This window comes from Bufo bufo, chromosome 6 (genome assembly GCF_905171765.1).
Source record: "Bufo bufo chromosome 6, aBufBuf1.1, whole genome shotgun sequence".
Lineage (NCBI taxonomy): Eukaryota > Metazoa > Chordata > Amphibia > Anura > Bufonidae > Bufo > Bufo bufo.
Genome location: NC_053394.1, coordinates 257,308,303 through 257,331,566, shown reverse-complemented (window position 1 = coordinate 257,331,566; position 23,264 = coordinate 257,308,303). Strand labels below are relative to the sequence as shown.

Here is a 23,264-nt window from a genome sequence, read left to right as displayed (position 1 = left end):
TTTTATGTCTTTCTGCATCAGTTAAGCCAAGTTCTTACTTCAGTTATTTCGTCAGTTACTTCCAACATTTCTTTTGAGCCAAAACCAGTACTGAAACCTACACAGAGATAAGATATAATGGAAAGATGTGCATCTGTTCTGTGATTTTGACCTGCGTCTGGCTTTGACTGCAAATAACTGCTGGAAATAACTGACCAAATAACTGAAGTGAGAATTTGGCCTTAAATTAATGCCTTGGAAATATAGTATTTGATCTCAGAAACTACAGTGGGCAAATCTAGTATGCGGGGCCACTATAAGGATAGTACTGGCAGTATCGCTTTCAAAAGCCTGGAGCAGCTGGGGGGCCCAGCCAGCCGCTTCGGATCTGTGACATTGTCAGCCTTGTTAGTATTAATTTTAGAGAATACTAATGAAGCTGTGTGGCCTTTCCACTTGATCTGGGTTGGAGAAGAGGCCCTCTCCCAGCACAAAGAAATATACTAAATTGATTATTTAATCATAACTAGTGTTGGTCGAGCATGCTCAGCCGACCACCAGTTCGGCTCGAGCATCGCGATGCTCGGAACATCGCGATGTTCGGCTGAACACCGAGTGTGCTCGAGCGAGATGCTATAGTCTCCTCCCCGCACGTTTGCTGGCTGCTAAGCAGCCAATAAACGTGCAGGTAACTACTGCCACTCACTGTAATGCTGTAGCCATGTTGGTTACTGGTAAACAGTGATTGGCTGGCCGGAACATGTCATCGGGTGCTATAAAGCAACCGATAACACATGGTTCGGCTCACTCTTAGTCAGGGAGAGCTGTGCTGTAGAAGGGACAGATAGTGTAGGGAATTTTAATTTTGTGTTAAGCAGGGTTGGTGTAAGAGACCCAAAAGTCTTTTTAAGGACTATATTGTGTCTGGCAGCAATATATATTTTTAGTGCAACCTGTGCTAAATTGCGTGAGATTAGAGACCCAAAAGTCCTTTTAATTATTGTTGTATCTGGCAGCAATATATATTAATGGTGCAACCTGCGCTAATAGTTAGAGACCCAAAAGCAGTGGCGGAGCTAGAAATTACTGGGCCCCTCCTCCAGTAATTTCTGTGCAACCCCTCCCTTTCATGCCGCCCCCATTCCTGTAGCTAGTAAAGATCGCTCTCTCAGACCAGGCCTGGCAGCTGTTCCATCCGTTTTCTACACTGTCTATACTGTCACTGTATATAATTTCATTGTGTAATACTGTTGAGGGGGCCCTGACAAAATCTTTTAGTCCTCCTCCTCTTGGATGGACCCCTTCTGGTTCAGGGCCCCAAAGCAGCCGCTTCCCCTATAGCTACGCCCCTGCCCAAAAATCCTTTTAAGTAGTGTTGATCGAGCATGCTCGGCACATGGCGGTACTCGGCCGAGTACCGCATGTGCTCGAGCGCCATGCTCGAGTCTCCTCCCCGCACGTTTCTTGGCTGATACGCAGCCAATAAACGTGCAGGTAAGTACTGTCCTTACTGTAATGCCAGTAGCCATGTTGGCTACTGGCATTACAGTGATTGGCTGGCCAGAACGCGTCCTCGGGTGTTATATACAATATACAGGAAAGAATGTTTCCTAACAATTTTTCCTCTAAAATAGATTTTATCTTCGGTTTGGTGCATATTTTTGTCAGTCTGTAAAAGTAGCGTACTACTCGGACAACATCGTTCCCAGCAGCGACCTGGGAGTCCAGACATCCTCCCCATGCTGTTTCCGAACCTTTTCAGAGGTGTTTCCATCAATTTCTGACTTTTTCCTATGAACCAGGCACCCTCCCCTCTTCAGAGCAGGGGGTGCCTGGTTTAATGCTCGGTTTCTCCCATTGATTTCCATTATACTATCGATCTCTTTGGCCAGAGCACCCGAGCACTTTGGTGCTCGATCAACACTAATCATAACCCCAGCCAGATCTGTATAGTAGTTTAGCAGAATTACCACTACACCATAGACCTACGCAATTGTAAATCTGATATTTTCTTTGCTTATAAAGCCAATACATAGTACTACAGTGTTCTTCACAGGCATAACATTAAATAAATAGTATACATAGTATTCCTGGATTGAAGTAAAATAAGAGTGGTATTTTTATTTATGCTGATAACCGATCACTATAAATAACGTGTTCACTATATTGTACAGGTTATTATGTTTATAGGTATACCAAATATTGTTGTGATAGTTACAGAAACATTTATTGTAATGTTTTTGTGCTACTTTTTAGTAACAATAACTTTGCAGAATATGTCACTTTTACTATATACTTGTAAGAAATATTGGGAAGTAAAGATTTCAAAGGTCTCCGGTGGGAATTAAAGACTAGACCTTCTGTATGGGCAGGCAGCGTGTTTACCACTACACAATAGAACTGCTCTGCTATAAAGATAGGAATTTATATGCCTATAAAGCTGCTAAACAGAAATATTATTCATGCTATTTAATATCATGCCTATGAAGAAAACAATAATATTATTTAGCAGCTTTTTCAGCACTAATTCCAAACCTTACAATAGAACAGCTCTGTAGTGTAGTGGTAAGCATGTTGCCTGCTATATAGAAGGGCCTGGGTTGAATTCCCAGTGGAAACTTATTAAATAATTTGGTTAGTAAAAGTTATGGCAAAATTTTTTTACTTTTAACTTCCAGCTTCTTATGGTAAAAGAAAAGCTTGAAAGTGAAAGTTATATGTTTCTGCAAGGTTAATGTCACTGAGGAAAAAATAACAAAGCAAAAACTATTACAATAAATGCCTTTTAATAACATATACCACAGCATTCGATATCCATGTAATCATAATAACCCATACAATATAGTGAACATTTTATGTATGGTCATCAAAAAATAGTGTAAATAAAAATGGTAATTTTTTTTTTACTTCCTTTAACCCATAATATATGTCCATAGAAGTTAAAATCTTACTATGTGACAAAATGGCCTGATGCAAAAAAAAAAAGTTATGGCTGTTAATGAATGTGAGAAAGGATGGTGGGCCGGATTGAGGGGTGGGGGACACGCAGTTTGCCTGTATGGGGCCCTGAAATTCCATATGGAAGCCCTGCTGGTAAGTTTCATTTGAGCTATTCTTGAAAAAAGACCAAAAAGCATAACATGGACAATCATTGGTGTGCTTTTTAAGGAGCTTTCCAGTTAATTAAATTTTATGTAATGCTCCCAGTAATGCTCCCAAAAAAGAAGATTATTACTTACATGCTCTATGGCACTCTGATCCTCTGCTGTCTCCATCTTCTGGTCCCTGTACTGTTTATACCCAGCTGGCCATGGGCATGGTGATATGCACAGCTCCAACCAATGACTGGCTTTAGTGGTGATGTGGCACATCAAACCACTTTGATGAGTAGTGCAAGAGAAGATTTTGGGACTCTCAAGGTAAAAAGAGAATCAGTTGTGATGTAGAATACAATTTCTTCCCCAAGCCTTCATTTCTTTGGGCAAGACCATTTCCTATGCCCGAGATCAGTGGCAGGTGCCTTACACTTGGAATATTGTACGGTGCAATGTGAGAACTCTTGGGAGACGGGTAATTTAATATCATGGATGGCATGATGAGTCAACTTAAAGAAATATTCCCTTAGGTGCAAATTAATAATACATGAGGGTACCTTTACCCAACCCTCCAAAGTTTTGTCCTTGAAGTGTTCATCTTGAGTAATGTGTTTCTACCACGCAAAGATCCTACCATCAATACAATACAATATCATACAATATCTTCAAAATCATTTAGCACAGTTTTAATGCTTGGGTTCATAAGTAAATTTTTAGAAAGAGCTAGAAGTATAAATATAGGGCGGCTCACTAAAGCCCAAGAAATGGAATAAGGTGCTCTATCCAAGCAGAGCGTACCCAACGCTTGTATGTGAGGAGTTTTAGGAAAAGTATAGGGATGGCACTCTAGTCATAGGTATTGCATGGAAAAGAGTATTTTATTAGTAATACCTGGCTGGGTTATGCCAGCTGTTGGCAATGGATATAAGTATAAAAGTAGTCTGAATAAATAATGTTAAACCTTGATACAGAATAGCGTTCTCCTGGAAGTAATATGTAGACAGTATATATCAATGCACAAATTGTGGACAATATAACAACAATGCATAAAAAGTAAAAAGTAGATTGCTGGCATAGACCAATATGTGGCTAGTCTTTGTCAGCTAATAGGTGTGTAGATAGTGACAAATCCTAGGCACATAATGACGTTCTCCTTGGAAGTATAAAATTTAGACAATAAAATATCAATGTAAAGAATAACAATGCATACAATAAATAAGGTGATGGTGATATAAAAAGTCAGATGATAGTATAAAAATCGAGTAAACCTATTGGAGGTAGGTGTAGGTATCAAGTCCAATGATGTCATAAAAGGAACAAATATAGGTGAGAAGTGGGGACACCCCTTTTGAGGGAAATAGTATTCAATCAGAATTTGCCCTCCGGTTGGTAGTTATGTGGAAACAAATAACTACCAACCGGAGGGCAAATTCTGATTGAATACTATTTCCCTCAAAAGGGGTGTCCCCACTTCTCACCTATATTTGTTCCTTTTATGACATCATTGGACTTGATACCTACACCTACCTCCAATCGGTTTACTTGATTTTTATACTATCATCTGACTTTTTATATCACCATCACCTTATTTATTGTATGCATTGTTATTCTTTACATTGATATTTTATTGTCTAAATTTTATACTTCCAAGGAGAACGTCATTATGTGCCTAGGATTTGTCACTATCTACACACCTATTAGCTGACAAAGACTAGCCACATATTGGTCTATGCCAGCAATCTACTTTTTACTTTTTATGCATTGTTGTTATATTGTCCACAATTTGTGCATTGATATATACTGTCTACATATTACTTCCAGGAGAACGCTATTCTGTATCAAGGTTTAACATTATTTATTCAGACTACTTTTATACTTATATCCATTGCCAACAGCTGGCATAACCCAGCCAGGTATTACTAATAAAATACTCTTTTCCATGCAATACCTATGACTAGAGTGCCATCCCTATACTTTTCCTAAATTTTTAGAAAGATATAAACTGTGATATCTAAAAGAACTGGTTGTCTTTCTAAAATATATTTGATTTTAAGTTCAGTTACTGTAGGGTGAACCATGTGCAGTCATCAACATGCATGAGTTGTTTTGCTTCTAGGATCCTTTTTTCATGCCATGTCTGAAAGGACTTGTTTTCTTTTCCCTGTGGGAATTCTGGATGATCCCTTAGAAGTAGCCTTTTGAGAAGAAAGAAAATGCAACCTGAAAGCTTTCCTTCTAAGTGACCACTATGTCTATTAGCAAGATAGAGGCTTTAAAAAGGGAAAGCAGGTGCTCGAATTTAGCATGTAGGTAAGATACCAGGCCCCACAGAGCTCCTAGACTTGTCTCAAGAGATCAATCGATTGAAATAAACGTCTGCTTTATGTATCCCATCAGGGAGGTTTTATACCCATTTCAGCTGTGCTCAACATTCATTTGTGCAGAGCTATCTATGGCTAATTACTGACCAGATGTATTTGGCAAATTTGAAATTTATCCACAAGTTATCTTCAGTTGTTTGATTAAGAAAGGAACAGTTTGTAAAGGGTACAGCAATTTAGAAAAATGGTTAAGAAAAACGGTAATTGCTAATTATCTTACCTTACTCGGAAAGGTGACCGGAAGTTGTGACCAGTGTTTAAGTGCCACTATAATTTTGACAAATAAAGTAGTGTAGTTTAGCAGGTACAGGAGGCTGGGTGATTTGCTATGTTGCTGCAATTTCATATATATCATGGATAAAATCGTAGTATGACCTTAGCCCAGACAAAAGACTCTTGAATGAAATTGCCGTTAGTCGTGTTTCAAAAATATTCAGCAATAAAGTTTAATTCCCATTTCTCTTTTACCTGTCAGATGTTCTGTTGTCTTTGGTCTTAAAGATTTTAATGGAAACCAAGAAGCAATTCTCCTTGAAACCATGTAGCTCCAAATAAGACAAGGCAATGTCTGAGGCAATCAGTTTGGAATTACTTGGCAATGTGTTTGTTGTTATTATGCAGCCTTTCTGATCTATGTGCAAACACATTGTGGTTTTGTTTAGTTTTCAACAATTTCTTCATCATGTTGCTCTGGTGTTTTGTGAGAGAATTCTGAATCTGTTAGTTCAGCTGGAGAATTTAGGAAGATCTCTGAAACCATGCAGAGAGAATGTTTGGGAGGTAGGCGTCTGTAGAACATGTCTTCACCCCAGGTTGCAGAAATATATTCTTCATTAAGTGACCAAGCCTTAATCCTTTCTTTGAACTCCCTGCCTTCCCATTGGCTATTTGATCATGCATCAACTTGAATCCACATTCGGTGTGATAATAGACTGCAATGCACCATGTTTGTCAAGTAACTTAAAGGAAATGTGTCACTGAATTTTTTTTCTCCCAGTTAAAAGTAGATGCACATCTTATTATTCTATTTCTTGTACAAGATTATGGGGGCAGCCATCTTGACTGAGCTGTTGTTAATAGCATTGCCATCATGGGCCATAGACACAATGGACAGGAGGGGACCTCATTAAATTTGATGAAAGAGTTTTCTAGGCATGCTCTGTGACCTGTGCAGACTTCAGGAAGGTGTAGATAGGCTGTGATATCACCTATTATGAATGTGGATTCTGTGTTATCTATATAGAGGTGATATCTGTCATTGTAATCCTGCCAGTAATGGTAGATAAAATGCAGTAAAATGATCTGTACAGAACAGGAAGTGATGCCTATTATTAGGCTCAGTGATCAATGCGAAAACTGCATGGTTTTATGTTTTATACCAAAAATTCTTTACAAATATGTTTAACATAAAAACATGCTTTAAACAATAGGTCATTTTCAGATGACATATTCCCTTTAAAGGTTGTAAATATTATTTGCACAACTTCCTTAAAACTTTTACTAAGAAGAGAAATAAACATTTCTTCTAGAGGCGTAGATCTCTGGTGGCACTCAAAAGTATAGTAATGTAGACCTTATGACTATGAACTATACCCTTAAAAATCTTGAATACATAATTATTTACAGTACAGAGAAATTGAAATGTGAAACTCATAAAGACATATGACTTTTTGCAATATCAGGACCAAACGTATGGAAAAAGTTTCAAGTAGATGTAAACCCTTTCTTGGAGTAATTCAGGAGAAACTACTAGAAGCAGTTTAAAAGAAATAATGAAATTTAAGTTCTATTTTGAAGAAATGCTCCAATGTTCTCCTCCTCCTTCTCCAGTTCAGCCCCCACAGGGCTCATGTGGCCGTGAGATCTAGGCTCCACATCTCCTATCCCCCGACCAGCCAGATTTACCAGCATCTGTAACAGGAAATGAAGCAGTGGAATGACATTGTTCATCCCGTAGTCCTGGCGAATGACAAATAACGTGGCCGCCTCAAAGGGCCTGAGCAAACGGCAGGTGTCCCGCATGAGCTGCCACTGGCTGATATCAAAGTTAGGCTACTTTCACATTACTTTCGCGTTTTGGGCGGATCCATCATGGATCTGGAAAAACGGACTCGTTACAATAATACAACTACATGCATCCATCATGAACGGATCCGTTTGTATTATCTGTAACATAGCCAAGACGGATCCGTCCCCATTGACTTACATTGTGTGCCAGGACAGATCCGTTTGGCTCAGTCGTCAAGCAGACAGCAAAACGCTGCAGACAGCGTTTTGGTGTCCGCCTCCAGAGCGGAATGGAGACTGATCGAGGCAAACTGATACATTCTGAGCGGATCCTTTTCTATTCAGACTGCATTAGGGCAAAATTGATCCATTTTGGACCGCTTGTAAGAGCCCATGATGGATCTCACAAATAAAAAGCCAAAACGCGAGTGTGAAAGTAGCCTTACGCAGGGGAGTACTCCTGTTTGCTTGGGTCATCAAGAAATAATGTATAGCCTTTCTCTGTTCGCATAGTCGGTCCAACATATCGAGGGTGGAATATATATATTTTTTTTTATATAAAGCTTTATTGCGTTTTTACAACCATTCACAAACATTCAATTGGTAACATTTTTGCAACCATTACAAAAATTGTTCATTATTCAATTATTGCATTTATATACACTTAAACCACCCCCCTCCCTTTGCTCGCCACATGCTCCTTCTAAAGGAAAAAATAAAAATACATTTTCTTTCCCCCCTCTCTCCCCTTCCTCCCCTCTCCTCTCTCTCCTTTAAGTCACCATCCCCAATCTACCCGTCTCTCCAACTCCCCCACATCTCCTGGTCCCTACTCTCCCTCCCCAAGACCGCTCAATTTTTATTAGTAACCATTTCTGCCATAACCTAGCGAATCTATATTTTTTCTTATTACCTACCAAATGAAATTCCTCCCTGGCAAGCGAGACTCTAACGGAGCTCTCCTATTCTTTGACCGTGGGAGCACCACTCCCGCCCCAGTGTCCAACAATACATTTACTGGCCTGGAATAGAAGTTTAGATGCTATCTCTCAATGTTGGGGGACATCCATTCCATCCATCACCCCCAAAATACATTTTTTTAATTGTCTTGGCACTTTAAACTGGTGGTATTCCTCTATTTTTTCATTAACCTTTTCCCAGGACTTTTGAATTTTTACACATGACTATAATACTTGTATATCGTCCGCTCCTACCTCACCACATTTTAAACACATAAACTCTTTAGACTTGTAACACTTCATTAACATCTTGGGAGAGTAGTAGAGGCGGTACAGTATATTAAATTGAGTAATTATGTGAGAAAAATTCCTTGAGACCTTATTTTCTGCCTGTATGGCCAGTTCCCAAAAATCTTCCCGTTGAGAATTTAAGTCCCTCCGCCATTTATACATTAGACTATCAACTGCTCTTCTCTTGTTTGCTGGAATTACAGAGCTGTATAATGGCAATTTGGATCCCCAGTCAGTGCAGCAAGGTGTAATAGGATTGTTCCTATTACCCAGGCTGTAAACTTCCCTACTAAACCCTTTTCTGCTTCAATACTTTGGAATGATTCCTCCCTATCCTTTCCCTGAACTTCTATACAGAAAATAAAAGTTTTAAAGTCTTTTCTACCACTGTCCCTAGCGCCTGCTGACGTCTCTCCCTGCACTAAGTACACTGGAAAATGGCTGAATCCAAGATGGCTGAGGCTATTTATAGGGATGTGACATCACAGGGCTGGCTGCTGATTGGATGCATGCATGGCATTGTGGGTGATCTCTCATTCCCAGAGTTCCTTGCTCCATGTCTTAACACGTGCAGCAGCCATTTTAGGAAAAAGTGTGATTCGTTACCACAAAGCGGGGGAAATTCAGATTCGGTGCAATTCGAATTTTTCCTGAAATTCGGATCAACTTGCTCATCTCTACTTACAACCCATCTTCTTTAGAAAATCCTCCCCGTCCTGCAATTTTGGGTGGTCTTCTCAAAGCGGTTAAATTATATATACAGTAGTTCTGGGGAACAGATTGCCAGCACCACGTCAGGCACTAATGTGCTTTCAAAATCACATGTTTGCCCCTGCATATGTGCAGTAGGGTATATAGCAGGTTCCCACTTAAGACCTTTCTCTATGAGCTAGAATGAAGAATGGCTGCCATTGTGTGTCCAGGTGCAGCTTCACCCAGGAGTTAGAGAGGCTGACTTCTATGTAAAATATCCTTTAACTTTCAGTCCCAAGCAATTTATAAATGTTGCATTCTATGCTACCCAAGGTATTATGTATAGGACCATATGGTGATCACTAGAGATGAGCGAATTGAATCCCACAAAGTGGAATTCGATCCGAAGTTAAGGATGAATTCGATTTGCCTCAAAGCCGAATTTCCTTGTGCTTCGTGTTAGCGAATCGATTTAACCTGAAATAGTGTAAAAAAAATAAAATAAAATCATTCTTACCTCCTCCATCTGCTTGCGACGGGCCTCCAGCCGCCATCTTGATTGAAGATCTCGGCAGAAATCCTGTATCATACGTCACCACGCCGGCCAGCGTGATGACGTAATCTCGAGCCGCGCGAGTTTTCGCTTCAGATCTTCAATCAAAATGGCGGCTGGCGGCCCGTTGCGAGCAAATGGAGGCAGTAAGTTTGATATATATTTTTTTAATGTTCATTTTACACACTTTTTACACTCAAATGCCGCGATCATATATGAACACGGCATCTGAAGGGTACAATGACGGGGGGCGGCGCTATAGTGGTCAGATGTAACTACTATGGTCATGTAACGTTATATTAGATCCAACATGGTCTTGATGCTGTCCACTATATGGATAAAAAATCACCAAATTAAGCCCTCCTTATTTGGCTCCTCTAGTGTCATTTTTGTTCAATATAGGAATGATCATAATTTTTACTTTACAAGGTCATTTAAGGGCAATTCTCACCATATATTATTATTAACCTCATGGAGTCTCTTCTATAGAAATCTGGCTTGAGCTATCATCTGTAACCAAAGTTTTCTATGTTGACATTGCAGTGATTTCTGTCTCTTTTATCACGATGCTTTACAAACATACATTTTTAGGCCTTTTGTATGCTATACACTTTGTTGTAATGGATCCATTTACTCTAATCACTAATCCTTACATATACATTGATCATTTGCATTCTTTAAAGGATCAATAAACTAAATGGACTCCTTACAAGTGGCAGTGATCAAAGCATGCACAGAGCTCATTCTGTTTTCTCCATTACTCCCCATTATTCACAACCATCGTCTATAGATTACTGTGCGTGCAAGGAGGTCCTTTTTTCAGGCCTGGAAATTCCACTTTTTATTAATGATGAAAGATATTGCAGTGCAGGCAATTTCATTCTCCAGGTAGCGCATTTGTCCTTTCCTTTTTACTGTACTGCATTGTATAAGCTGCTTGGAGAATGTACTCTCAGCTGCTAAGAAGAAACACGAATGCTCGCCAGGTGCAGTCCTGAAAATGGTAATACTAAGCTGAGAAGAAATCTCACATATAATGTTCATTCAGTAGTCAGTATTCTCCAAATATAAAACAAAATCCTATGTATGGCAGTATAGGTATATGCAGGGAATTAGGTGTCTGAGCGGTATAGGTTTTATCCTAGACCCTCTGCTCTTTTGCATCTCCTGTGCTGCTTCCATACAGCAATGTCTACTCTTAAGGTATTGTGCTGACTTGTACTCTTGATTCCTATTGCCGTTTCCTAGCAAATAATATATTCAGCGCCAAAAATATGGCCACATCCTGTCGGAGAGATGCAGGGTATGTTTTTTTTTTTCTTTTTTTTAGGAACAATTTGCTTGCTTCCCTTGATGGCTCCATTGCTGATGTTGTTGCTGAATATGCAGCATTCGCATGGAGCTGTAATATAGCCATGTGAATAAAGGCTTACAGCACAGTAATTGGATAGACAGGGCTTGGTGTGTCTAATATTAGGATTATTGCATCCCAGAAGCCACTGTCTACAAGCAGTATATTAATGCAACAAGGGTCAATTTGAGCAGCGTTCTTGACCTCCTAGTACTACATTGCAAGGGACATACAGATGTGGCAGGTGCCGGATTGTCACCTAGTGACTACCAAAGACACAGCGGAAGACAGATATTCTAAAGCGGAAGACAGATATTCTTTACAGTGAATCTTAGAATAAATGTGAGAACTTTGCAGCCATAGTGAAACCTGAGAAGCCGTTGCCTAATATACTTACATTAAAGGTTTTTTTTTTTAGCTTTTTTGGACTTTTTTAATTGTCAACCCAAGTCTTCTGTACCTTTTGAATATATCATACTGATCTGCTCCCTGCCACTCAGTTTCATCTTCTTGGCACTCTTCATTGGTCTTCCAGTCTACATCTTGTAAACTTCTGGATGGGCCAAGTCACGTGTACCACTGTAGCCAATGACTGGCCTCAGCAGTGATTTGTCCCCAAACAGCACAGGGTCCGTTCTTCTGGAAGTTTACAGGCTGGGGATCGGAGGTCTGTTGAGGGGAGTCTCGAACCCAGGGAGACAATACAGAATGGTGGGGAGCAGGCAAATTTTATTTTTTTCAGGTACAGTAAGCTGGGGTTGACAGTTAAAAGTCTCAAAAGCTGGACCATCCAAGGCTACATTGACATGGACAAATTATTATCTCATACAGGAACTGTATAGTTAAGGGTCATGGTACTTTCTGAAAGAAGACATTCAATATCCTACATGACCTGGCTCAATTTGTAATGCTGGCAATTCCAATAAAATTAATCAAATGCTTGCAAATGAATGAACGGTAAAGGATTATGTGTAGAGTGGAGACTGCTCGATATCGCTGCCATAAAGCCTTGAGCATATCCCTATATCCAAGGATTGCAAAGGAAATAGTCATCTACTCCAAGCATGTAACTAATACCTTCTGACAATATAAACATATAATTAGTGAGGATATAATCCTATCTATATCTTGATGCCATTAAATGGATCCATTAGATCATAACCACTAATTTCCTCTGCAGACAAGTAAAATAAACCTTCCTTTTTCACATCAAAAGACCCTTAGTTGAGTGATACTCGCTGTATGATATGTTAGTAGCCTTTAGCACACACAGAGCTGGACAAGTCGCTGAGATCCTCCTGGAAGTCATTTGTATGGCATAACGGGATTAACGTTGCTCTCTTAGCTTTTGATATTTGATTGTCAGCTTGTGACCTCTGCTGAACTGATGTCCGCCTCTACAAGAAAATTGCATTAGTACACCTATGTCCCAGGCAGCCAGGCAACAAATAGAGCAAGGACAGAAAAGTACTGATGTCCTTGAAAAACAAACTAAACAGATGGTAAATTATCTGGAAATATGTTTTTTGTTTAAACAAAATGCAGACATTACATTTTATTTAAATATCAATATGTTAACATAGTTTTGTCCTTACGTGACGGTTACTCCCAGAATATACTTATAGGGGTTATTCTGGAAAAAATAATGATGACTTGAACTCAGGATAGGTCACCATTATCACATCAGCGGGGGTCTGAGTCGAGGCATCCCCACCGATCAGCTGTTTCAGGGAGCCACTGCATTTGCTGGGGCTATGGTAAGCAATACAGACTCCTGGAAGCTTTCCAAGGAGAGCGCTATACATTGTAGAGTGGCAGTGCTTGGTATTGCAGCTCAGTCCCATTAACAGTGATGTCATTGGCCTAGTAAGAGCCTGCGGCGCTCAAGGCCTGATCGGTGGGGGTCCCCGATGTCGCATTCCCACAGATCTGATACTGTTGACCTATCCTGGGGATAAGGTAAATATCTTTTCTTGGATAATCCCTTTAAGGCCACTTTCACACTTGCGGCAGAGTGTTCCGGCAAGCAGTTACGGCGCCAGAAAACGTATGCCGACTGATGGCATTTGTACGACTGATCAGGATCCTGATCAGTCTGAAAAATCCCTGATCAGTCAGAAAAATGTATTGAAATGCCAGATCCATCTTTCCAGTGTCATTCGGAAAAACGGATCCGGCATTAATTTTTTCACCTTTTTTTCGGAAAAGAAAAACGCAGGTGTGACAGTAGCCTAAATTGCTTTAACTGGCTCAAGCTTCTTATACTTCCCTACCTGAGCAGCGTATGATAGAATATGGCATGACAAGCTTGGGGTGATATAGTTTTATGATTTGATGTATTTTCATCGAAAAAAATATCTAACTGCTAACAAGGGCTCAGAGATAAAACCTTTGGCCCTGATAAATCGAGACTTGCTTGTGCTAACAGCTTGTCAGGGTAGAGTAGGGAGCTCCCCATACACATTAGAGTGTTGTCCGAACCCACTGTACTCTGCAGGTTCGGCCAACAGTACACTAATATTTGTACAGTCTCTTTTTCCCACTCCATGTCTGGGTCAGATCTGTTCTTAATCTTATGATTGTTATATAGCCTGTCAATATTATACTGTACATAAATAAGAAATGCATGAGAATTGCCTTCCCTTTTGTCCCAGTATAGAGATTCATTGGTGGAACTGATTACCAAAAGTATCTAACGCTACCCCTTTCTTTTATTTCTTTGGAAATGTGGTAATGTGTATAGCCCGGCTTACTTCATCCTTTTGTTTGTTTCTCTTCACCTTTCTCATGTACGTCTCAGATACCTAAGACCTCAAGGCATGAGTAAAAATCCAATAGAATGTACAGATGCCCTACTCATCTCTTCTTCTCAGCGTTCATTAAGGTTGAAGGTCACTAGACTACCTATTTGCTTTGTCTACACATCATCTTGTGAAGGTGATGATTTCCTAAGACATGAATCTTCTTGGGAAAATATACTGAGGTTTAACTCTTGAGTGCTATGCTAACTAATTACTTCACCACCCAATAACTGTCATTAGTCCTTCTATCTCCTTTTACTCCCTTCTGAGATCTCCTTAAGAGGACCTGTCCGCTCTCCTGACATGTTTGTTTTAGGAAATAATTGTTTTTCCCATGAAATCTGAATTTTGGAGCATCATTTCTTGTAACTTGTAGTTTTATTCTGTTATTCCTATTAGAAGTATGAATAAATTCATAACTGTGTGTTACTAGTTGGTGGTATGACCTTACATAGTCTGACAATTTCCAATCAGTGCTGGCAGTATTAGACGGTGTAGAGGCACACACCTTTGACAAGAGGGATAGTAAGACCCAGTTGTCAGTATAATCTGCATTTCTAGGAGTAACAGTAGAGGAACATAAAAACCCAGAAGCCTAGATTTACTATTAGTTAGATAGGCTATACATGTAGACGGGGAGGCTTTAAATGCACCATAATTATCACAGTTGTTCAGGTTGTATGACAAATCTGGCTTCTCTGTAGATCGCCTGAACTGTAAAGGGGTTGTCCAAGTAAAAACTTGAGCAACCACAGCAAACGGTCTAAAATAACAAATGAATAGATACTAATCTGTTTTCACCACTGTTTCTTCGAGTGCTGCACTTTGATCTCCCCCTGTTGATGTCATTTTCTTGGCTGCTGCAGTGACTTTCCGTCAGCTGTGCATGGGAAGTCTCTGCTGAGCCCAGTGATTGGCTGCAGCGGTAACCTGTATGCACATCACAGCTGCAGCCAGAAAAAGAAAGAGCAGCAATGAGGACCCGAGCCCATCGCAGGAAGAAACAGCAGAGGAAACAGGTGAGTAGCCATTTATTTGTTATTTTAGGCTGCTTGCAGGGTTTGCCTGAGTTTTATGTAACTCGGACAACTCCTTTAAAGCAACTCTTACTCACTTTCAGATGTTTAAGTCACATTTTAGGCTACAACCTTTAACCCCTAACCCATATTCTTTCTCGGGTAGCCCAGGCCCCGTTGTCAAACATGTCAGAACACTAAGGAAACGGATTTATCAAAGACTGGCATTTGAATCTGTTTTTTTAAATCTCTTGCACTTCCTGAGGATGCCACTAATTTATGACAAGGCTCCTCGTCATAAATTAGGCGCATTCTCTGGGTGTCCGTGCGCCAGAATGAAATCTATGGCAGCTCAGACCTGCCATAGATTTCTGTCTTTATTTGCTCCTGAAAGCAGGGCCAAATTAAGCTAAGTGTGACGGACCCTCTTGCCATGCCCGCCCACAACCCTCACCACAAACCATCTTTTCAGAAAGTGCTGTGCAGATTTTGACTCAAATGGCCTTTAAAAAGATGCCAACACAAGGTTTGCGACTTGTAACGCCACAAAAAGAGGCACATGGAGATGATAAATTTCTACCTAGATGTGACAACTTGCACCAAAGGTTTAGACAACTTCAAGGCGCAGAGTATTGTGAATCTAGGCCAAAGTTCTAAAAAAAAGATGCTCCAGGATTGTAATCTCATGACGAATACATAAATTTGCTAAAACAGACATAGATCCTTTTTAAGTGCCTCTAAAACATGGATATAAACAGAAAAGTAACAGAAAAGTTCTATACTATATTCTCTACTGCTGTACAGTCCTGTGAACCATTTTGTCTATTTGTCCACATCATCTACTGTAATGCAATTAATGTTCCACCAAACACAGACATCTTGGTGACCATTAGTTACCAACTACTGTCAGAATGTTTTACATTCATCTTTCATCATGGCCCAAAAACAAGGAATATACCTAGAAGGTCTATATTTACGTAGGTATTGACGGCCTATCCTCCGAATAGGTCGTCAGTGTTAGATTGTTGGGTGGCTGTCTGACACCACCACTACTGATCAGCTGTTTCGGGCAGCTGCTGGTGCCAGAAACTATACAGTGGATGGAAGGCATTGTTCATATTCTTTGCAAACAAAAATCCTTTACTGATTTCTGAAGACGTGAAAATAATTTCTATAGGAGAAAAACACTATAAATCGTGACCCTCAGAACTCTACATATAAAATACACACAGCTGCATAAATATACCAGCAATAAGGTAAGTAACACCAGAGCCGTACATAAGAGTTTTATTTGTCCAACAGATAGTCGTTTTATGGAAGCAAATTGTTTTAAATGTTTCAGTGACCTCTGTGAGGAACAGCTCTAGAGAAGTGAAGTGTTTTATTCTGTTTTACATCTGTGCCTTCGTTCATTTTCTATGTAATGGAAACAGTGAGGAGGAGACGGTGCGATTGCTCCTTGGCAGGAGATTTTGCACATTTTAACAAAAGATCACATCTTTGAGGGTAAAATAATATATTTGCTTTAAACTCCTCTGCAAATTTTTAACGGGTTTTAAATCACCTCTGTGTTTAACCCATCAGCTTAATACTATATAGGGTATTGCATTTTTAATTAAAGGGGTATTCTTGTTTCATGTAATTGATAACCTATTCTTGCGATAAGTCATCAATTTCAGATTGGTGGAGATCTTCGCCAATCAGCTGTTTGAAGAGGCTCTGGCACTAGTTCAAAAAATGCATCCTCTTCAATGTTTACCTGCACGCCTTCCATGTAGTGGTGGTACAGGGCAATTGCAGCCACCCAAATGAATGCGAGAGCAAGCTGTAATTAACCTGCACCACCACTACATAGATGGCGTGCAGATAAACATTGAAGACAATGCAGCGCTTGCACTAGTGCCACAACTCCTTCAAACAGCTGATCATGAGTCTGTCGAGAGTCAGACCTTCACCAATCTGAAAGGGTAGGTCATCATTATAAGGAAACCAGAATAACCCTTTAAGTGTAGTAACATTTTTGTAGCCGTATTCAGTGTGCTAACTCCATTTTTTTTACTGTAACATCCTGTTCAAAGAGGGGTGCTGAAAGTGCTGGCTTATGTGCACCGCCGAGGTCCCAGTCGCCAGAGGTCTTCGCTTTTTTCCATATTGTACAAGCACGACCACTGCTGCTGAATTACAGAGTGGTCCCAAAACATAAATACGAGCAGTGTATAATGTGTTGTAAAAATGTATCAAGCCAGCAAAGATTTGGACATCTACAGCCCCACTCAAATGTTGTGTGGGGTTTCGCTCTGGTAGACAGGATTAGCGGATGCAGTATAGAGGCAACAACAAGTTCTTTGGATCAAACAGTTCAGTGTTTTCACACTTTAGGCAAGTGACAAAACAAGCAGTCATAATCAAGCAAAAAGTCACCTTGCGGTGTTGGTGGTAATTCACACCATGCGGCAATTCTGCCTCAAAGAGTCCTTGACCATAGCAGCACCAACCTGTTTTCATGCCACACAGATAGCAAGCCTTCATCCAGACACATGGCTCCCAGATCCCAACACAGAGACCTGGCTTCTGAGCCCAGCTGCCTATTTAAGTACAGTCAGGTGCTGCCAAAACCTGGACCAAAACCTGGACCGGCACTTAAAATCCGGTCCAGTTTTTGACCTCACCTGGCTGTAAATCATCCCAGCAGCACTGGGAGGAAAATACTTGTTTTTCCAGACCAAACCTCTCACTGTGTCACAGTTGGCAGCATCTATATTGCAAATTTCATGGCCTAGTAACCTCCATATCCATGCTGTTCTTTCGGCTAGTATGCGGCATAGTCTACTTTTTTTTATTCCATGGCAAGCATATGCAGATGCATTCCTTTTTTTCTACAAAAACCTGCAACTGCAAAAAAATGGATCTTGAGGGATTCCCTAATTAGTTAATATGTGAAAAAACAGGATTAATTGATGGTACATTGAGTTCACTGTGAATGTCAGCTGTATATATTGTGGTGTATAGAGTCCAAAAAACAGGACTATACTCCCTTTGTAATATAGGTACTAACACAATGAATAGGTCAGGAGGATGCTTGGAAAAATTTGAGAAACTGTTGTACAATGAACACTTGGGTCAACATACATGGACTTACTGTATTCTGTAGTCCAGATTTGTGCATCTATACTGGTGGGATGTGTGGAATGCCAATTCTTCTCTGTCCTTCTTTGTCTTTTTTCTTTTGTGAACTTTTTTTCTCTATTGTGATTTTTTACTAATATAGTCCAATAAACATGGCATTCACGACCACTGAATGGAACCAATGCTTGCCATGTATCACATGTATTACTACAGTGACTTGGGATACAATTGTGTCTGCATTACATTTTAGCTCTGAACGGACTGCAGTGATTGTTCCTTTAAAAACATTCAATAATGTGATGTATTCTTACTAGCTGGTATGAAACAAGCCATGCTTGGCCAAGTTTCTGTAGTTAATTGAAGTTACAGAGTCATGTTGTGCTCTACTTGGGTGAGTGTGGTTACAAGTGGTGTGTATTTTATGATCTGCTGCTAGAAGTGCCACCTACTACAGACAGCAGCTGGGAATTCCTATGGAGCTGCCAGATTGCATAAGATCGGGTCTTGCATCTAGACTGTTTACAAATCTGACAGCAATGTAGGAGTCACAGGGAAATGTATCTGATTCATTATATCTGTTACTCCTCATATATTGGGGAGAAAGGGATGCAAATGAGCTCCTAACAAGCTCTGCCCCTAATACCACCAGATGTAAGGCAGCTATCCTATAAGTCAATGTTCAACCCTTAAACTAGGCCTTCTGACATGACTTGGATATTAATTAAGCCAACACCTCATTTGAAAACAGCTGTTTTGGGGTGATTGCTGGCTTATTTAATATCCAGGTCATGTCTCAAGGCCTATGTAAAGGGTCAAACATTGACTTATAGGATAGCTGCCTTACATTTGGTGGCATTAGAGGCAGAGCTTGTTAGGAGCTCATTTGCATCCCTTTCATCCTTGAGTTCCAGAGAAGCATGTATGGCCTATGATCTTCCTCACGCCGATTAAGGCGTTCTCTCCAAGGAGAGATAGTACCCCCCAAATACTGATATATTCAGCAGGTATGATTAATCCATCTGCCATGGTATTTCACACAAGCCTATGTGCCTTGAATGAAAATAAAAAAAATGACACCTGTCCAAAAGCTCAATACCCTAGGAAGCTGGGTAGTAAAGATTTAAGATGTCCACTGAATCTAGAATTTGAGTCAAGACAGACAGCTGGTAAGACAGGTAGCTGTTATGTGGCCAGCCATGGCAAGAATTGTAGGAAGGCACATGTTATATGTCTAAGTTTGTGCAGCTTTGGGTGTGTTGCCAAGTGATTTCCCATCTCTCTTTACAGAAGTTTTGATATGTTGCTTTGCCATTGGCATTCGCTTGCACTTGGGCCTACAGTACCAGATACTGGTACTACCAAAAACATAGGGTTGTATCTGGTAAAAAATGAAATTTATGTGGCAATCAGTGAAGGCCGTCTACATAGAAAGTATCAACAACTATCCCTGACTCGTGATAGTCAGGATTGTACTGTAAGTCAGTTTGTTCATTCATATATTGGGTCAATTGGATAGGATCATACTATAATCAATATGGATCAAATATGCTTACAAGTCGATGTTCAAACCAGGTTCTTCAAAAATAATTCTCATGATAGTAAAGTGTTATTTTGCCATGAATAGATAATAGTAGTTGTAAATATATCATTTTCTAACAGGTTCCCCCTATAAGTGGATCATTATTGGAAACAAGACTTATTTTGGGGCTACACTGACAACCCAATAATTCATCATTGTGACATCAGTTTGTGCTCGATAATTACATAGAGAGAAAAGGGAAAATTAGTTTTTCCCATCACAAAAAGCCCCTTTCATCTCTTTTATAATGGGATATTCCATTGAATCATGGCAAGTCTATAAAGAATCCAAATATTGATCTTCATTTAGCTATCATTTGCTTGCTATGTCTGGTATATTTATTGCATGTCAATATGACAGAAATGTGCAATATTCATATCTGCAATCTACATATATGTGCTCCATGTTAATTTGGCTATAAACGTCAGTGCTATGATGATCCATTTGATTTGACATCTATCACTTACCATCCATCATCTCCATCAAATTTTCCATAAAACATTTCCTTCTCCTACTCCCTAACTGGTTTAATTTTCTCAAACCAGGTCCTCCCGGAGCAAGGGGCAAAAGAGGACAAAATGGGGAGTCAGGTACTGTATGTTTTCTTTATGGTAACTGGGACAGTATCGATATATTTGTTTTTTCATTGTTATTATGTTTTGTATTATTAGTACTGTATGCTCCTTTTTAGTGAACAAATATGAATGAGCTGTGCAGCATTTTAAATGTATACTGATTTTGGGTACACAAGGTAGGTGTACTACCATTTTAAATAAAAAAAATAACAGGGCATATTTTAGTGAATTATTGTATCCAGATGTACTGGATCAATGATGCATGCTCTGCAGAAAGTAACAAATTATGAACATATCTGATCTCCCAAACTCATATATTTATTAATTCCAGCTTTGCAATAAAGATCCTTTGTAGCTTGCATAAGGCTTCCATGAAATTCACATGTAATATTTTCAAAAAGAAAAAAAATAGCAGTAAAACAGCTGAACAACAAATTAAGCTAAATCTGAGTAATATGTATTTATATTAAGCTATATTTTATTTTAATAGAATTAAAGGGGTTGTGTATACCGTATATACTGATAACCTACCCTTATTCAAGTAAATGGACCAAGTACTTGTAATTACCCTGCACTTCTGAGGATAGGTCATCAATATATTTAGCTTGCATAACCTCTTTATCAATGTATGGTATATTATTATATCTGTGTTCCATCGTATTCACGTTGAATTCCAAAATCCATACTTATGGTACATCAAATTTGCAGAGAAGACCAATGCAAATTGCATTTACCTAGAAAACCTTATTGAGGTCTAAATAATTGACCAAAAGTAAAAAAAAATAAAATTTGCTGACACTATTTGTCAGTCTAAGGGATTTTTTGCATGTTCCTGAAGCAAACAGTCTTGCAGAAATTGTGCAGAAAACTCAGAGGTTAATTTAGTCCTGATTACTTCCTTTCTCAGTTGAAAGAGGATAAATGGAAGGGATCTAACCAAAGGGCTTGAACTTAACATCTTAAGTCTTCTGTTGAAGATATAACAGTGGGGGATGCTCCTTCTGCAACTAGTTATTTTAAAGGGGTTGTCCAACTTAAATCTCGCCAAAGCCCCTAAATGGACCTCAACTCTGGTCTGTGTTTACAGGCTGCAGTGGTGATATACAGTAACAGTATACATAGCATAACCACAAAATAAAGTTGTGTGTGGAAGTCATCGTATGCACTTCAATTATAAACTTCCACATTATGCAATTCTATATTTGGAGTGCATATGGTGATTTCTGCATATAACTTTGTCTTGTGGTTCTGGCAACCGTTACACCTTAAAACTTATAAGTGGTGAAAGACGTATATAATTTTTAGCCTGGAATGTAACAGCATACAGCACATGACTGCTGCAGCTAATCACTGACCTCAGCAGTGTCATGCTGTATACCATTGAGGCCAGTGATTGGCTCTAATGGTCAAGTGCTGTATACAGCTAAATCACTGCTTCAGCCTGAATACAGACCAAAGCTGAGGACTGGAGCAGCAGCACTAAAAAAGCAGGACATTAAGCTGTTAGTTATCACATTTAGGGCCTCTGGGAAGATTTTTAAATGTCAGACAACCTCAGGTTTTCAAGATGGTGCCCACTCAGAAGCTGAAGTGGTGCCGTAGCTGCCAGGTTTCTGCTGTTTTACATAGTCATTGTCTACACCAAGATCGAGTGAGCTATCCAGTTGCTATGGAAGCCTCAGGCCTTCTGAAAGCTCTGAAGCCTGCCAAAGCAAAGTTCCTGTGGAGCCCCGCTGTGGCAGGGCCCCATAAGAACATAGTGATTCTCCCATAGACTGCAGTGTTAAATCATTGCAATCTATGAGAGAAGCGATAAGGCAATCGCTTGTTAAAGTTCCCTATGGGGACTTAAAACAAGTAAAAAAAATTAAAAACATGAAAAAATATAAAAATTCTATTAACAATAAACAACAAAATAATAAAGATTATTAGCATCACTGCATCCCAAAATGCCTTACTAAAATTATATATATTTTTATTGTATGGTGAACAGTGTAAAAGTCCTAAACAGTCCAAAATGGCAAAAAATGAGCCCTCACACTGCTCTGTAAGTGTAAATATTAAAATGTTATGGGGGTTAGAATATGACAATACAACTATTTTTTATATATTTTTTCCAAATAAAATCATACTGTAATGGGTCAATTTTATCTCATAAAGAATGCCATAAAAACAAAACCCATAAAACTAAGGCAGAATTGCATTTTAATTTTCCAATTCCATTCCATTTTGGATTTTTTTTTATATTAAATGGTGCCATTAGAAAGTGCAACTTGTCCCACAAAAAACAAGTCTTTATACAGCTATGTGAATGGAAAATGGAAAAAGTTATGGCGCCAGTAAGGCAGAAAGTAATAATAAAAATAAAAAAACAGAAATGGTTAGGAAGGGGTTAAAAGCCATACATCACGATAAAGTTTGTCAAGGAGCATGGATTTTACCCTCTTACTTCTGTGTAAGGTAAGGGAATAGACAACCGTAAAATGGTGTTTTTGGCCCTCTAAACTCTCATAGGAGACTTACTCTGGAATTTCTCAATGTTAACAAATCGTCTGAACAGCTCTGCTTGAATCCTCCTTATTTGCCTTCCTAAAGTAGAGAAACAGCAACAGAGCTGTCATTATGCCATTACAATTGACTCATTTGACACTAGCACTCTGTGTACTGCCTGCCGGAACACATGGGTAGACGTGAGAATGAAGAGAAACATAACGGTACAGAGGAGAAAAGACTCGGGGTCAGGAGGGAGTTTTACAGTGCTTTTCCTTGCTTATAATGTTTAGAGAATTTACCCTATGACTCCTGATCTTACATAAGTGCAGACTGACATCTACAAAACGGTGGTACCCGCCTTCTAT

General features: G+C 39.4%; 1 protein-coding gene across 14 annotated transcripts in view; it reads left to right on the top strand.

Annotated features, from left to right (window-relative positions):
- COL13A1 (collagen type XIII alpha 1 chain) overlaps positions 1-23,264 on the top strand; it is a 263,539-nt gene that overhangs the window by 66,540 nt on the left and 173,735 nt on the right. For 11 of the 14 annotated variants that reach the window (XM_040436363.1, XM_040436359.1, XM_040436361.1 and 8 more), the window contains exon 3: positions 20,377-20,421. The exons of the other annotated variants lie outside the window; for them this stretch is intronic. In XM_040436363.1, the coding sequence (XP_040292297.1) occupies positions 20,377-20,421 (45 nt within the window). The remainder of the gene's footprint in view (positions 1-20,376; positions 20,422-23,264) is intronic. 14 annotated transcript variants of the gene reach the window in all.